The sequence below is a fragment of the Brachypodium distachyon genome, chromosome 5 (assembly GCF_000005505.3).
Source record: "Brachypodium distachyon strain Bd21 chromosome 5, Brachypodium_distachyon_v3.0, whole genome shotgun sequence".
Taxonomy (NCBI): Eukaryota; Viridiplantae; Streptophyta; class Magnoliopsida; order Poales; family Poaceae; genus Brachypodium; species Brachypodium distachyon.
The window spans coordinates 26,079,086-26,095,195 of NC_016135.3; the positions used below are offsets into that span (position 1 = coordinate 26,079,086).

Below are 16,110 nucleotides of genomic sequence, written 5' to 3' on the forward strand. Positions count from 1 at the left end.
TTTTGAGAACAGGGGTGTGTATCATGAGTCCCTGCAAGCATATGCAATGGCGATGTTAAAGTAGCAAAATATATCGGTGTATGTTTCTCTATCAGGAGGGATGGTGGCCATCAAATCTAAGGATTCTATCCATGAGGAAAACTACCAATTCTCCTATGTGCCTTTGCCAAATTATTGAAGCATTTTACCCCACACCCGGCCCCGGCCCCTTTGTGTCACATTTGATATGATTCTTCTCTCCGGCCCTTTTCTCAAGTTGCGTACCACTTTTCTTCTTTTGTAGGTAGCGACTGGCCTCTTCCCATATCTGCCTCGGACAGGGGCTTCGCCTCGGCCCATCTCATCACCATATATACAGACACACCTGTGCTGCAGTGGCCGCATTCAGCATTTCAGCCTCCTCCAGGCAATAATCTCTCCCTCTCTCTCTCACACACACAGACACACACATGGTGGGCATGAGCGGCGCTTATGGAGGCAGTTACAATGGCGTCGGCGTCGGCGAGTCCAAGCCTGCGGCAGAGGTGCCGGTACTGCACAAGGTGGCGGCGCAGCCGGCGCAGAGCACGGCGAGCAAGATGAAGGAGAAGGTGAAGGAGACTTTCTTCCCCGACGACCCGTTCCGGAGCTTCAAGGGGCAGCCGCTGAGCGCAAAGTGGCTCATGGCCGTCAAGTACCTGTTCCCCATCCTGGAGTGGGTGCCGGGGTACTCCTTCTCCCTCTTCAAGTCCGACCTCGTCGCCGGCCTCACCATTGCCAGCCTCGCCATCCCCCAGGCAAGTCCCCAAAACCAAATTTTACTTCTTGCTCTTGCAGTTAATTTGCAGCTAGTACGATCGACAATCTCTCTTCCGGTTTCCTGAATCGACCAGCTGGTTCTTGATTCTTTTGCAGGGTATCAGCTACGCGAAGCTGGCGAACTTGCCTCCGATCATTGGCCTATGTACGTATACACACACATACAGAAGCTTCCTTCCAATAATTTCTACGTTATACGTGTACGGAACGCAAGTGCTTGTCGATCTGAATTGTACATACATACACATCTATGTATAGATTCGAGCTTCGTGCCGCCGATGGTGTACGCGGTGCTGGGGAGCTCGCGGGACCTGGCGGTGGGGCCGGTGTCGATCGCGTCGCTGATCATGGGCTCCATGCTGCGGCAGGCCGTGAGCCCCTCGGCGGAGCCGCTGCTCTTCCTGCAGCTCGCCTTCACCTCCACCTTCTTCGCCGGCCTCGTCCAGGCATCCCTCGGCATCCTCAGGTACGTTACGTACAAAATACGCTCGTGTCTGTATATACACGCGTCGAAAAAGTGCCCCGACCGTACGTACAGCTAGCTGACATACGTATTTATAGGCGTAGTACCGGCGAGCTAACATGTGTTGTTGTAGGTTGGGTTTTATCATTGATTTCTTGTCCAAGGCGACGCTGGTGGGGTTCATGGCGGGCGCGGCCATCATCGTGTCGCTGCAGCAGCTCAAGGCGCTGCTGGGGATCGTCCATTTCACTACCGAGATGGGGATCGTCCCCGTCATGGCCTCCGTCTTCCAGCACACCAACGAGGTCCGTCCCCGTCCGTTGGATTGGATCCAAGTCTTTCTTCTAATTAATCCAACGGCCAGTGTGCTCGATTGATTAGCTAGCTAATGGTTTTTGTTTGTGTGTACGTGCAGTGGTCGTGGCAGACGATACTGATGGGGGCCTGCTTCCTGCTGCTGCTCCTGACAGCGAGACATGTGGTACGTGATTTACTGAATTTTTCTACTTGTCGTCGCAAAACAAAAAATTTATTTACTTGACAGTGTGAGCGTCCGTGCAACTTCTTTTTCTGACACACCCGTGCGGCCCCTTCTTGTCGTGTAGTAGTACTGTTGATTGGGGTCTACTGTTTGCACGTTACTAGTACTAGAGCTGCTGATGCCTCTGATGGCGTTTCTGCCGCCAGCCTTTGAATTTTGTGACGACCCGATCATTTTGTCTTCTTTTAAGTTGTTATACACGTCGCACATAGCTGCAACCGCCGTCTTTGAAGTCTAGGAGCGACGAGAGGGCGGACGTATCACGTATATGTTATGTACGTGCAAGCCGACAATATGTAGTCGCAAATGGCAAGCACACATCGTGCGTATCCCACCGTCCATGGGAGGATGTGTGCGTGTGTCTTTCTTCTTCAGGTTTTGCCCAGGCAGGCAGGCACCCCGACCCGACCGACCGACGGGTCGATGCATCTTTGCAGTGTTTTGCTGACAATAATGTTACCGCCCGGGGAACGGAACTGCCATGTTTAGAAAAGAGACCGGAAAAAACTGGCAGGAGAAACTGGTCTCGTTTAATTTGGACCAGACTCTCAGAGGCTCAGAGCGAGTAGGACTAACTAACCTATAGCTGTAGGTTCCCTCAAAAAAACAAAAACAAAAACTGTAGCTGTAGGTAATATTGATGGATCCAAAGTTGGCTATGGTATCAGAGCATTACCACGGTCTGATATCTAGGATGTGATGTAGCCGATTTGTTTTTTTCTTTCAGTACATACAGACATACAGTATATCTGAAGGAATACACCAATCCAGACAACAAAGACATCACATTCTGAAACAGCTTGATGTGGGGTTGGCTATTCTGAAACTGTTAGGGAAAGTTCCATTCCCAGAACCTAAAGTTTGATCTATTGCTTTTCACAATTTACTGATTTCAGTTACTGCTACCTTTTCGTCTGACTGTCTTGTGTATGCAGAGCATGAGATGGCCCAAGTTCTTCTGGATCTCAGCGTGTGCTCCCTTGGCATCTGTCATCATATCCACCCTGCTCGTTTTCCTGTTCAAAGCGCAGGACCATGGCATTAGCATCGTAAGAAATCAACGAAATCTGAACGATTATATACTCCTGTTTCGCAACATGATTGCAATCAAGAAATGTCTGCATATTTTCCACCACCGCAGATTGGGCAGCTCAAATGTGGCCTGAATCGCCCCTCATGGGACAAACTGCTCTTTGATCCTACATATCTAGGCCTCACCATGAAGACTGGCCTTGTCACCGGCATCATCTCCCTTACGGTATGACAATCATCCTATGTAGTATGCCTCTTATTGCATTTAAAAAGTTTGCCCGAAAACAAATGTACTCTATGATGCTTCAAATTAGGATTAAGTGTCACCGAATTTTAATCTGTCAGGAAGGAGTAGCAGTTGGCAGGACATTTGCTTCACTCAAGGACTACCAGGTAGATGGCAACAAAGAGATGATGGCCATTGGGCTGATGAACATTGTGGGCTCATGTACATCATGCTATGTAACAACAGGTAGCTAGCTATATTTCTGGACCCAAGCAACTTCGTTCTCTTGCATTCCATGTAATATCTAAGATCATCAGGGTAGAAAGATTGTTTTGTAGATGATGGAAGAGCTAGTATCCTGTTCTGATCCTCTACACACAACCATGGGTAGAAAAATTGATGGCTCTCTCTCTTTCTCTCGTTTTCGTCAGGAGCATTCTCTCGCTCTGCTGTGAACCACAACGCTGGCTGTAAGACCGCCATGTCCAATGTGATCATGGCATTGACTGTCATGGTCACGCTGCTGTTCCTCATGCCACTGTTCGTCTACACGCCAAATGTTGTTCTTGGAGCAATCATCATTGCTGCTGTAATTGGCCTGATCGATCTCCCTGCTGCATACCACATCTGGAAGATGGACAAGATGGATTTCCTCGTGTGTTTGTGCGCGTTTGCTGGTGTCATCTTCATCTCAGTTCAAGAAGGCCTCGCGATTGCGGTAACCGACATAATTGTTACTAGTTTTTTCCATACAGGAAGTTGCTGGTTCAATTGTTTGGCTACTAAAATTGTCAAATTTGCAGGTTGGTATATCTATATTTAGGGTATTGATGCAAATCACAAGGCCTAGGATGATGATTCAAGGGAACATTAAGGGAACCGATATTTACCGGAACCTCCATCAGTACAAGGATGCTCAAAGAGTCCCTGGATTCTTGATACTGACAGTTGAGGCTCCTATAAACTTTGCAAACACCAACTACCTGAATGAAAGGTAAAAGAAACTTCTAGTACTATAGAGAAATGTTGAAGTCAACCTGTGGAACAAGTTGCAATGCAATATTTTCATTTGCAGGACTAAGAGATGGATAGAGGATGAAAGCTCTTCAGGGAATAAACAAACTGAACTCCGTTGCATAATCTTAGACTTATCAGGTTTGTGACTACCAAGAAAAAAAATGCGTTCAATCACAGTTTATCTTTCTTATTATACTTAAGTCAAGCTCACTTAACAAAATTAATGTACTTCGGCAAGATTTCTACTAGTAAATGAAAGCATGTTTACAGCACATAGTTTTCTAAGAGTTCAGTTTCCTACTTGGAAATTGGAACAAAGAAAGTTCAGATCGGGCCATTCTACAACACCTTAAAAATTCTATATTCAGATTACTTGATAATGCTTGCCAGAATTTTATGCTTCAATAGCATTCGTGTTAAGTGCTAACACATCATTCAAAAAAATCTTCCCCAGCTGTCCCTGCAATTGACACAAGTGGCATAGCATTCCTCGTTGACCTAAAGAAATCGACAGAGAAACGTGGCCTAGAGGTATAGTCATCATTCACTGAAAGAAATCAACAGCTGTCTCTCATATATATGAAAAAGTTCATATTTCTAGCTGTAAATTTGGTTATGAAGAAAAGTTACCTTTTTCTCTCCATTGGCAGCTTGTACTTGTGAATCCAACTGGAGAGGTCATGGAGAAAATACAAAGAGCGATAGATGCACACAATCATTTCAGGCCGGATTGCCTGTATTTGACCACTGAGGAAGCAATCGCTTCACTATCTGGATTTGCCAAGATAACAACACCTTAGAGTGGTTGAGCCGAATTTTCATTTTGATCATCTAGTTGCAATGCTAAATTTGCATTGCCTTCTCAATGAAAGTGCCTGCAGCAAAGCATTTCACAATTTTGTTTGTAGCTAATCTTCAGTGCTCTTAAAATCCCTGATGCAAATTCAGCACTAGAATGGGAAGTATTTACAATATGTACATTCATGGATGCTCGTCAACATATATTATCACAAACCTTTAAAATTCAGCGTTAACTAGATGTTACAGGTTTTAACTGCAGAAATTGTACGTGAATTCATTTTATACACTTTCAGTTGACATAACCCATGACCAAGGGAAATACACACATGGCTACAATTCAGAGTTCCTAATTGACATTTCATTTGCAGTATGGCACCCAAGCTAATACGAAATAGTAGGAATTGCGGCACATCACCATCTAAGTAAAGTTATCTTGGAATTTCAGATGATTGGATGAACTCTTTCTCTAAGCTGTACAGTCTAGTTCCTTCGCCGACTTTGTTTCCCTTGCATGATTGGTCAGTTAGAGCATCCTGGCTCACTCTTGTAGTCTGCGAATTGTGATGAACCTTTGAGCTCTTCACGTCTTCAAGTGATATCTCCACTTGCCTCATTGTAGGCCTTTCTTCTCCTTTCAAACTTAAGCATGCTTCTGCTATCCTTGCAACCACGGTAGCATCTTCAGTGCCTCCCTCCTCAAAAATTTGTGTGTCTAGAATATCTAAGAAGCGATTGTCTCTTATTATTGACACAAAATGGGATGCTAGGCTTGTACCTTCTGACGAATGAGAAGAAAAAACTGGTGTCACCCTTGTCACTAGCTCCGCCAGGATGACGCCAAAGCTGTAAACATCACTCTTCTCGGTGAGTCGACTTGTGTAGTAGTATTCAGGATCAAGGTAACCATAAGTTCCTTGGACGGCCGTAAGTATTCCTGTCTCATCTATTGCAATTGACCTTGAAGCTCCAAAATCTGACACTTTTGCTGTTAAAGTATCAGCGAGTAGTATGTTTGCACATTTGATATCTCTATGGTATACTGATATGGAAGCAGCAGAGTGAAGATATACAATAGCCCTTGCAGTTTCCAATGCAATCCTCAACCTATCTGTCCACGTCAAAGGGTTCTCACTTTGGCCATGGAGATGAAATGAGAGAGTTCCATTTGATATGAACTCATAAACTAGTAGAGGAACTTCCGTCTCGAGGCAGCACCCAAAGAGCTTCACCACATTCCGATGGTTTGTCTGTGAAAGTATCACAACCTCATTTATGAACTGGTCGATTTTCCTCTGGACGACAATTTTGGCCTTCTTGATGGCCACGACACGTTGATCAGATAAGATGCCTTTATACACCGTGCCATGGCCACCACCACCAAGGATGCGATTATTGTCAAATTTGTTGGTTGCTTGCTCTAGCTCTTCCCAGCTGAAAATCCTCGTTCTTTCGGCTATATCTTTGTTTGAAGAGATTAACTGTTGTAGAAGCAATCCATGGTTTTTCTTGAAGAATTTTTGTCTCAACTTCTTGGCTCTTTGTTGCTTCAGTTTTTTAGTGATTTTGGCTGCACCCAAAACTGAAAACAGTAGGCCCAAACCAGCACTGATTGCTATTACGGTAATTAAACCTGCAGAAAATGGGCCAGACTTAATTAGCGCTAACATGACACTTAATATGGGGAAAATTTAAAAATCTAAGATGACATCTACATTGAGACAGAGGGAGTACTATCTGCCGCATGCATTTAAAAAATTTAAACTGAATCGAAACTACTGAGCTATACCATGACAAAGGTTTTCTACTTTTCTTGGAATGTTTATGAGAGCAATCGTATTGGGAGTATTTTTCCAGGACAGAGATCACAAGTTTATGTCTTCTTGATTCCGTCGAAAAGTGAACGGTATAGGCCCTTACAACCTTTACTAATTTATGAAGCACATAAATTTCTGTATTTATTTGCTTTTCTTCGATTTTATCTTTCATTTCTTAATGTTCAACCAACCGATGTGTTCAGAGCTGCAGTATCAGGACAGCTGATTTTAGAACTAAAGAATGCAGTAGTAGTATTTTTTGTAGCTGTTTTACTGATGTACTCCCTCCATTCGTTAAAATAGGACCAATGATTACTCCATCAACATGTGATTTATGTGATACAAATCATACCCATAAACAAGTACTTTTGAATACGAATGCAATGATATCATTATTTCCCAAAAAATCTATATTGATAGACTAATTTTGGTCAAAGGCTCGGTCAAAGGAAACAAAATACGTCCTATTTTTAGGAACGGAGGGATCATGAAGCAAATAATGATACCAAGTGAATGAGTGTATTCATACCTGGGAGGCTGATGATACTTTTCTTTGATAAGCATCGATATGTCCCTGGCATATTGATGCAGGTTCCGTGCACGCATGAGTAAACATCTGGCTGCTGGCACTCGTCGATATCTGAAAAGGAAGGGAAAAAATACAGTTGAAAAGCAGAGGGGTGTCATAAATAAAAAACGAAATATTGCTTGTCGGGTATGTTCAAAGTGCAATTGAAGCCTCTAAATATCAAACGAAAAAACTAAAATCATGATAAGCGAGAAAGAAATAAGTGGAATCATGTAGGCTCCATCTTATGGTTGGCTGGAAGCCCTTCTCCAGTTGACTTCAAAGTCCATTCCATGATACTACTGTCGGCAAGCAACGAGACTACACCCTACCTGTACCAGTAGATCAACGTGACTAAAGGACAGAAATGTAAAGGAAAGTCTTGGCCCTGCTTAGCACAGGAATCTCTAAACTGCCCGGGTGACTGAGCTTACTGGCAAATTTTGTGTACTCGTTCTTACAGTTTCAAGGGGCTGTCAGCATTGGAGCATTGGGAGAGCCTAATTCCATCAAAGGCCAATCGCATGAATGAGTTGATTCTACTCGCATATAGATGGATATGGAAAATAGAGGGAACAGGGAAGTCGCAGTACCTTGGCATCCGTTAACGATGTAAGGATTGCCTTCGTATCCATCCAAGCAGCTGCACCTTGATTGGACTTTACGAACATCGTTATTAACGAAATTAACGACGCTGTTCAAGCTTATGCATCTCCAGATAGAAATATTGGGATCCAAGAACAAAATGTCATCATCGCGCCGTGGTTCCAGCCACCAATCTAACACGGTGGGTACGACCGTAACCTCTCCATGATGGACGTTATTATATGTGTTATTAAACATGAGCCCCACATTCCCGCTGAACCAATTGCTGTCGACTATTGCGGCGGCGAAACTGAATGGCGTATCTTCTCTGAATGCAACTTCGTCTGACACGGGATAGGATTTCTGAGAGAAATCCTTGAACTGGACCCCATACGCGGGTAAACCCGACGCGATGGTTGTATGGCAGCAGGCCACGCCCGAGCACGGGGCGTCCCTGTCCCAGGCCCAGACTGTTCCCGTCCAATAAATATAATCATCGCAAAGCGCAGCGCAGGTGCTGTTGTACAATTGCTCGGAAACATTATAGCTGGGGGCGAGGTGGGCGATGACGTTGGACCTGAGGACCGCGAAGACGTTGTGCTCGGTTGACACCGAGATGGTGGCATTGGGCATTATGCCACTGGACCAGGAGCCATTGAAGTCTCGAGTAGTCACGATTACAATCTTGCTTTGGACCCGCATCGTGCCATCCGCTAGGGAGATGGCGTCGACTTCTACGCCATGGCCTAGGAAGAGTTTCGGTGGATGGCGTGTCTCGTCGCAGGTGAGGTTGAACCCCGGGCGCGAGCAGCCTTGCCTGATGCCGAAAGGGTAGGGGACGGTGATGTTACCACATGCCTCCGGGCAACCAGGCAAGGCTACTGGAGCTGCTAAGATTGTCACTATAAGCGAAAGCTCTAGTGCTGCAACAATGGTGCCTAACTTTGCTTTTGTGGAAGGAGTAGAGGCAAACAACACCATCTTTCATACTTACTCTCCTGTGCAATGCAAAGGTACCTATTTATGCCAAACTCTGCATGCCGTGGTACACGGGGTAATTGGGTCCAGCGCATCGTTCTTGCTAACAAAGAAGAAAGGAAAATGAAGTTGGCATATTAATTTGTGATGTGACAAACCATCCATCTTATTTGAAAACTTGTGTCCAACTTGTCTATTACTACAGTGACCTTTGTGGACTATCGACCACTATATTGGTCAATCGGTTGAATGTTCATACTTCATACCGTACCATCCAGGGCAAGGACCAAGGGGTCAAGGGGACGCCCAATGCCCCGTTGCTCACGAATAGTTCCGGTGGATGGAGTTGTTCAGTAGGTTGAAGCCCTCATGGAAGCAGCCTCACTGTAGGTTTCCAGACAACCAGGCAGTACAGGGGCTAAAAAATTACCTTAGCATATGCTGCTTAGCCCCTCGACTCGCTTGGCGCCGCGGTGAACTCAGTTGAACATTTCGTCGAACAGCTCGCCTGCACCGCCAGAACCCAAAGCTCGTGACTGCTACAATCTATTCACGAAGAGATGGGAGTCTCAACAAGTTGCTCACCATTAATTTCCCAGCATACAACAACCATCTGCGTACCCGCGACATTCGCCGCACCAGCCAGCCGCCGACCAAACCTCATATGCCGACCCCCATTTCGTCGAACAGCTCGCCTGCGTAGTTCTCACTTCTGTGGTGCTCGCAGCCAGGCGGCAACAGTCTATCAGAGTATATATGGGCTGGACTGTCAAAAATTTTTTGAGAGAATACATGGGCTGGCATGTGGCATGCCCTGCTAGGCTCATAACGACTTGACTAAAAGCCTAAGCCCGCTTAGAATGGCAGGGGTTGGTTGCTTTAGGCCTACTAGTTCGGTTGTGCTAGCCCGGTAGGAGGAAATTTTGGGATTGCAATTTAATTTCCCCTCCATCCCTTCCAATCCGAATCCATGCAGGTATTTTAGCAAGTTGTTCGAATCATTAAAGCACAGACTAGATCTGACATCTGAACAATGGATTTATCTCTAACTAAAAATCAAACCACTTGTATATAGCAAAATCAAAAAAGCATCTACTAGATTAGATATGATCGATCGAGCGGAAAAACGAAGGAGAGCCGGCAGTAGCAGCGGTACCTTGGCATCCGCGGACGACGTAGGGATTGCCTTGCTATCCTTCCGAGCAGCTGCACCTTAAGACTCCATCGGTATCAACCGCGAAGCTGTTCAAGCTCATGCTGGACCAATCAGTATACGCAGTCAGGTACGTCCAGTCGTCCATCCACCAGACGACTATCGCCGAAAGCATGGGCGGACTCACCGGCCGGCCGGTCACCCCGGGCAGTTGCCTGATCGCCTGACTCCGCCCATGGATTGGCCGCCCGAAAGTTTAATTAGTACTGTGCGGAAAGCGTGTTACAGTCTTCATACAATTTCGATAAGAGTCAGATCAGTCAGAACCGCCGTAGAGTCGGCAGTCCCCACTCTACCCGGTGGTTCTGTGAAGTAACCCAGCTGCAACACGAGCCCCTTTTCGCCCAAACCACTCTTGATCGGCTATGGATTAAGACAACTACGTACTATGTAAGTATGTTGATATAACTTTGCAATAAAATTGATTGTGTGTATCGTTTTCGATGCAAATGTAAGTATGTAACCCGGAGGAATCGCCGGCCGTGCCGAATAGCTAAGCTCGATGTCGTAGTACGAGAGGCCTGGACGCGTACAAAAAGAGGCCCGGACGCGGGATGGGCGTTTGCCAGCAGCCAACAAATGCTGGAGGCTGGAGCACCAGCCCAGCAGCCATCCATTGCTCCAGACGCTAACAAAGCGGAGAACGTCCGTTTGATGCAAAATTAGTTCGGCGCTTGAACGGGGAGTATTTACGATACATCTGTGGATAACTGGATACCCATCAACATATATTCTCGAAAACTTTTGAAATTCAGCGTTAACAAGATGTTTTAGCTGTAGAAATTGTACCTGAAATCATTTATTAATTTACTTCCACATACATGGTTCTACATGACCAATTAGAACAGGAAATGCGCACACGGTTATTATTCGGAGTTCAGAATTGACATTTCATTTGCTCCATGGAACCCAAACTAATAACAGTAACGGCAACACTTTAGCATGGAAATAAAATCATCTTGGAATTTCAGATGATTGGATGAACTCTTTCTCCAAGCTGTACAATCTAGTTCCTTCGTCGCCTTTGCCTCCCTTGCAAGAATGACCTTTTACAGCATTCTGGCTCACTCTTGTTGTCCGAGAATTGTGATGAACCTTTGAGCTCTGCACATCTTCAAGTGCTGTCTCCACTTGCCTCATTGTAGGCCTTTCTTCACCTTTTAAACTTAAGCATGCTTCTGCTATCCTTGCAACCACGGTAGCATCTTCAGCCCCTCCCTCCTCAACAATTTGTGCATCTAGAATATCTAACAAACGACTGTCCCTTAATAGGGACACAAAATGGGATGCTAGGCTTGTGCCTTCTGACGAATGAGAAGAAAAAACTGGGGTTACCCTTGTCAGTAGCTCTGCAAGGATGACTCCAAAGCTATAAACATCGCTCTTCTCTGTGAGTCGACTAGTGTAGTAATATTCGGGATCAAGGTAACCATATGTTCCTTGGACGGCTGTAAGTACTCCTGTCTCATCTATTGCAATTGACCTTGAAGCTCCAAAATCTGATACTTTTGCTGTTAAAGTATCAGTAAGTAGTATATTTGCACATTTGATATCTCTATGGTATACTGATATGGAAGCAGCAGAGTGTAGATATGCAATGGCCCTTGCAGTCTCTAGTGCTATCCTCAACCTATCTTTCCATGACAAAGGGTCCTCACTTTGGCCATGGAGATGAAACGAGAGAGTTCCATTTGATATGAACTCATAAACTAGTAGAGGAACTTCCATCTCGAGGCAGCACCCAAAGAGCTTCACCACATTCCTATGGTTTGTCTGTGAAAGTATCACAACCTCATTTATGAACTGGTCGGTTTCCCTCTGCACAACAATTTTAGCCTTCTTGATGGCCACAACACGTTGATCAGATAAGATGCCTTTATACACTGTGCCATGGCCACCGCCGCCAAGGATGCGACTATTGTCAAATTTGTTGGTTGCTTGCTCTAGCTCTGCCAAGCTGAAAATCTTTGTTCTTTGGGCTATATCTTCGTTTGAAGAGATTAATTGTTGCAGAAGCAGTCCATGGTTTTTCTTGAAGAACTTCTGTCTCAACTTCTTGGCTCTTTGTTGCTTGAGTTTATTGGTGACTTTGGCGATGCCCAGAAGTGAAAACAGTACGCCGGAACCAGCACTAATTGCAATGACAGTAATTAAACCTGCAGAGAATGAAAGTAAGAATCGAAAGCAGCCTCTGCATCATGAGATGCAAACAGCCCAATCAAAGAAGTATATGTCGCATGTTGCCATACTGAACTGGAATTTGACATTAATCAACTATACCATGACAAAAGGTTTTCTTGGAACACTTGTCAGAGAAATCATATTCGAAGTATTTCGTTCCAGGCAAGTGTCAAATGGTTCATTAGTTTATGAAGCACGTAACATTCTGTATTGTTTTTCCTTTTATTTTTTAGTGGTCAAGCACTGATGCTTTCAGTATTAGGACATCTCGTTTCAAAGCTGAACAATGCAGTGGTAGTATTTCTGAACACCGTCTACTCATGTATACATTTATGAGTTATGACTACGAAAAGCTTCATATTAGGTGAGTGAGGTGCATTTGTAGTTTTATACCTGGGAGCCTGCTGATACTTTTCTTTGTTGCACATTGGTATGTCCCTGGCATATTGATGCAGTTTCCATGAACACATGGATAAACATCTGGCTGTTGGCACTCGTTGATATCTGAAAGGGGAGACAAAAAAAATTCAGTCAAGAAGCAGAGAGATTTCACATATCAAGAATGCAATTTTGCTTGTTTGGTTGTTGGGAGTGCAGGTGAAGCATCAAAGCATCGAAAGAGAATACTGAAATTCCTGGGAAGCGCAATGTTCACTCGTGGTACCGAGGCCAAGAACACCCAAAAAAGTAATGTACCTTGGCATCCATCAGTGATATAAGGATTGCCCTCATATCCTAGGGAACAATTGCACCGTCTTTTCTCATAATTTAGATCAGCGTAATAGCTAACACTGTTTAAGCTTGAGCATCTAAAATAAGAAGACCTGGGCCCGACAGACAAGGGCAACATGTCCTCGTCGCTGATCAAATCTAACCACCACTCCAACACAGCAGGTACACTCTCAGTGATAGTGCGCTGATAGGATTTTGTGAAGTTGAGCAGCATCTCGTCTTCGTTTCTGCTGAACCAGTCCTTATCAACAACAAACACATACACACCTGTGTATGGCAAGGAACCGCCGCCCAGCACAGAGAGCTGCGTAACCTGGATGGCGTATGGATGAGTCAGCAGCTCCCACGCGATGTATGTCCGGCAGCGCGCGATGCCGGAGCATGATGAGCCGGTGAAATTCTGCTGTCCGCCCACACACATGGCGGCGCAGGTGCTGGTGTAGGCGTCGCTTTCCACAAGACCGAGCACCCCCGGGGGCATGAGCCGCGCTATGATGTTGCAGCCATATGCCACGAACCAGTTCCGCCGGCTCAACACCGTGAATGGCCTGGGGACGACCGTAGCAGGGCCAGGCCATGAGCCGTTGAACTCTTGGAAATCTGATCGCAGAACGTTGCTGCGGATCCATACTGTGCCGTCCATCAAGGAGATGCCGAGCACTTCCACGCCGTTGCCCAGGAACAGCTTTGGTGGATGCCGCGTCTTGTCGCAAGTAAGATTAAAGCCTGGGTGGGAGCAGCCTTTGCCAATGCCAAAAGGGTACGGCACGGCAATACGGCCGCAGCTTTCCGGGCAGCCGGGCAAGGCTATTGGGCCTGCTGCCACCAGCAGCTCAAACGCAAGTGCTCCGATCATGCCTACAAGCGCTAGTTGACGGGAAGAAGAGATTGAAATCGTCATCTCTCAGAGTGCTAGTTGAGCATGGCAACACTGATATTTGTTCTGATCGATTGGCTGGTACCCATAATTCTCCAGTTGACTTCAAAAGTCCATTCCAAATTTCCAAGCAACTGATCAAACGACTACCAGTAAAGTGAAGTGACTAAAGCAGGATGGATTAGTTGACACGTCAAGGAAAATTTCAAACAGGACTCCCGGTCAAGATAAGTGAATATATTCAAAAGGATAGCACATGTTCTACAGGAAAGAGGAAATTCCAAAGCAAAGATAGTCTTGGCATACGTGTTAGAACTAACACATAAATCTGTCCGGTTCCAACTTGCCAAGCTGCTGAAATAGATTGCCCCATTTAGCACAGCTGCACATGGTGACTGAACAGCTTAATGCAGAGTTTAATAGGTTCAGGTTGATCACCTGGTCACCAACCAGGTCTTCATGGACTGTGGACCGTTTGTTGGTCACTGCGTCGCTCCCTTCGTGCCATCTGGGGCAAGGAGATGCCATGTTGCTCAGGAACAGCTTCGCTGGATAGAGTGTTTAGTAGGTTGAGGCCCTCGGGGTCTCGGGGAAGCATGCGCACAGGAGTCAGGACTCCATTCAATCAGACAGCGGCAATTTTAATGACTGGGAGCAAACAAACAAAAATACTCCGTACCTCGATGTTGCTCGGTCGGCCTAGCTAGGCACCCTCGACCCCGGCCCGGTGGGAGCTCGAACACTTGAGCATTACATCGAACAGCTCGCTTGCATGGCTAAGAACACAAACTGAACTAAACAGCTCGCTCACCATTGATTCCCACCCAGCACCAACCACCTCCGGAAGAAGTCAGAAGAGGTTAGGATGACCTACGAGTGCACGAGCCGACACCTCTGCGCAGCTGCCGGCTGGCCGCCTGCGTCCGCCGCGCCAGCCTGCCACCGCCGCGCTACCATATGGTTCTGTCGCCGCTCTATTTTTCACTCTCACAGCCTCACAGGTGCTCCCAGACCCAGATATGGCAAATCAGTGATATACGATGCACTTAGCTAGTTAGCCCAGCCCTGGAATCTCGTGGGCCTAGAACGGCCCGCACCACCCATATGGGATCGGAGATTCGGTAAAGAATGCACACTCTGGGCCGTGCCGACTGCGGCCTGCCATGTCGATCATATGGTGGTTCTTTCGAGTTCGGTTCTTTGTGGCATTTGCCAATTTTCTTGATCGAAAAACCGCAAAAATGCAAGGTAAGAGTTGTAGGAGTAGATTATTTTTGTCGGCAAACATGCAACGGCTTTATACTTGCAGAAAAAATGTTTTTTTAACTATACAGTAAGTACCTTGGCATCCATTAGCAATGTAAGGGTTCCCTTGATATCCTCCGGAGCAGTTGCACCGTGCCCTGCCGTAAAGATTCCTACCAATGTCGTCTTGCACGATGACGCTGTTCACGCTAACACATCTCACCCACTGAGACACACCAGGGTCATACAAGAACAGGTCCTGATCGTCATCGCGGTCCATGTCCAGCGACCACTCGAGCACCGTGGGCACCGCCGTGGAATCGACCACCTTCCGGCCCTGTACGTTTCGACCGATTGAGAGGGATCCTGGGGAAACTAAACTAAATTTTCGAGTTTCCTGTCAATCCCCGCTGGGAAGGCCGGAAGGGTGAAACCGAACCAGCCCTCTTCGGGTCGTCGAGGAAACTCAGCTGCAACATGGCTTGCTGGCTGCCGAGCCACTTCCGGACCGCTATGAACGTGGCCCCTTGCACGGGGTAGGCGGCCGGCCGCCCGGCGAGATCGTTCAGCTGGATGCCGTAAGCCCGCGCGATGCGCGTCTGGCACGCGAAGTTCGGCCGCTGAAGCTTAGGCCTTGAAGTTTGAATTTCATTTCGGCCCAGGTACGTAGGGTTGGGGCCGAAAACTCTGGGTCAGGCAAATTTACTATAGTCTAGACTCTAGAGTTGGCCCAACTTGGCATCATGCAGTTTTACAGGCCCCAAGCGCGAGGGAGCGAGCGAACGCCTTTCCAAGAACTTACGTGCTGCACTGGTAACCAAAACAGTCACGATGCCAGGTTCGCCAATGGCACGTAGTGGGATGGCCTAGCACTTGTCTCGCAGGCCCGGATGTCAAAAGCGCGCACAAATTCACTGCGGAAACCCGACACCAACCCAATTCAATTCTCCCGCTGAAATGCAACCGAAAGCTCAGTTCTCCGTCTCGTTTCGGTGAACCATGCATATATCGCCACAGTCACTTGAAATGTTCTAGACTA

At 46.4% G+C, this 16,110-nt stretch overlaps 3 protein-coding genes across 4 annotated transcripts; 1 reads left to right on the plus strand and 2 right to left on the minus strand.

Annotated features, from left to right (window-relative positions):
• The first annotated feature begins 364 nt into the window (after window positions 1-364).
• On the plus strand, window positions 365-5,061 carry LOC100835687 (probable sulfate transporter 3.3). The gene is made up of 13 exons (XM_003580648.4): window positions 365-776; window positions 895-943; window positions 1,057-1,264; window positions 1,395-1,566; window positions 1,677-1,742; window positions 2,738-2,851; window positions 2,944-3,060; window positions 3,180-3,306; window positions 3,492-3,778; window positions 3,864-4,054; window positions 4,136-4,215; window positions 4,532-4,608; window positions 4,728-5,061. Exons 1-13 carry the CDS (start codon window positions 450-452, stop codon window positions 4,875-4,877), a joined length of 1,965 nt encoding a protein of 654 aa, XP_003580696.3. The 5' UTR covers window positions 365-449; the 3' UTR covers window positions 4,878-5,061.
• Window positions 5,062-5,214: 153 nt separating this feature from the next.
• Window positions 5,215-9,585, minus strand: LOC100836833 (wall-associated receptor kinase 2). 2 transcript variants are annotated; one of them, XM_003580652.4, is made up of 5 exons: window positions 9,409-9,585; window positions 9,254-9,331; window positions 7,854-8,926; window positions 7,222-7,332; window positions 5,215-6,508 (listed from the first exon to the last, which is right to left on the minus strand). In XM_003580652.4, exons 3-5 carry the CDS (start codon window positions 8,824-8,826, stop codon window positions 5,307-5,309), a joined length of 2,286 nt encoding a protein of 761 aa, XP_003580700.1. In that variant the 5' UTR covers window positions 8,827-8,926; window positions 9,254-9,331; window positions 9,409-9,585; the 3' UTR covers window positions 5,215-5,306. The 2 variants fall into 2 exon arrangements, with proteins under 2 accessions (XP_003580700.1, XP_024311428.1); XM_024455660.1 differs by having other exon boundaries at window positions 9,254-9,369; window positions 9,445-9,579.
• Window positions 9,586-10,813: 1,228 nt separating this feature from the next.
• Window positions 10,814-14,258, minus strand: LOC100835678 (wall-associated receptor kinase-like 8). Its single transcript, XM_024455662.1, has 3 exons — window positions 12,914-14,258; window positions 12,611-12,721; window positions 10,814-12,192 (listed from the first exon to the last, which is right to left on the minus strand). Exons 1-3 carry the CDS (start codon window positions 13,848-13,850, stop codon window positions 10,991-10,993), a joined length of 2,250 nt encoding a protein of 749 aa, XP_024311430.1. The 5' UTR covers window positions 13,851-14,258; the 3' UTR covers window positions 10,814-10,990.
• Window positions 14,259-16,110: the final 1,852 nt, after the last annotated feature.

Bases quoted from the DNA above. Each gene is read 5' to 3' on its own strand.
- LOC100835687 (XM_003580648.4), top strand. From the start codon at position 450: ATGGTGGGCATGAGCGGCGCTTATGGAGGCAGTTACAATGGCGTCGGC. The intron at 1,265-1,394 runs GTACGTTACGTA...GTGTTGTTGTAG, and splicing joins GCATCCCTCGGCATCCTCAG to GTTGGGTTTTATCATTGATT. The intron at 1,743-2,737 runs GTACGTGATTTA...TTGTGTATGCAG, and splicing joins TCCTGACAGCGAGACATGTG to AGCATGAGATGGCCCAAGTT.
- LOC100836833 (XM_003580652.4), bottom strand. From the start codon at position 8,826: ATGGTGTTGTTTGCCTCTACTCCTTCCACAAAAGCAAAGTTAGGCACC. The intron at 7,333-7,853 runs GTACTGCGACTT...CTTCCTTTTCAG, and splicing joins CATCGTTAACGGATGCCAAG to ATATCGACGAGTGCCAGCAG. The intron at 6,509-7,221 runs GTATGAATACAC...CATTTTCTGCAG, and splicing joins AAGTATCATCAGCCTCCCAG to GTTTAATTACCGTAATAGCA.
- LOC100835678 (XM_024455662.1), bottom strand. From the start codon at position 13,850: ATGACGATTTCAATCTCTTCTTCCCGTCAACTAGCGCTTGTAGGCATG. The intron at 12,722-12,913 runs GTACATTACTTT...CTCCCCTTTCAG, and splicing joins TATCACTGATGGATGCCAAG to ATATCAACGAGTGCCAACAG. The intron at 12,193-12,610 runs GTATAAAACTAC...CATTCTCTGCAG, and splicing joins AAGTATCAGCAGGCTCCCAG to GTTTAATTACTGTCATTGCA.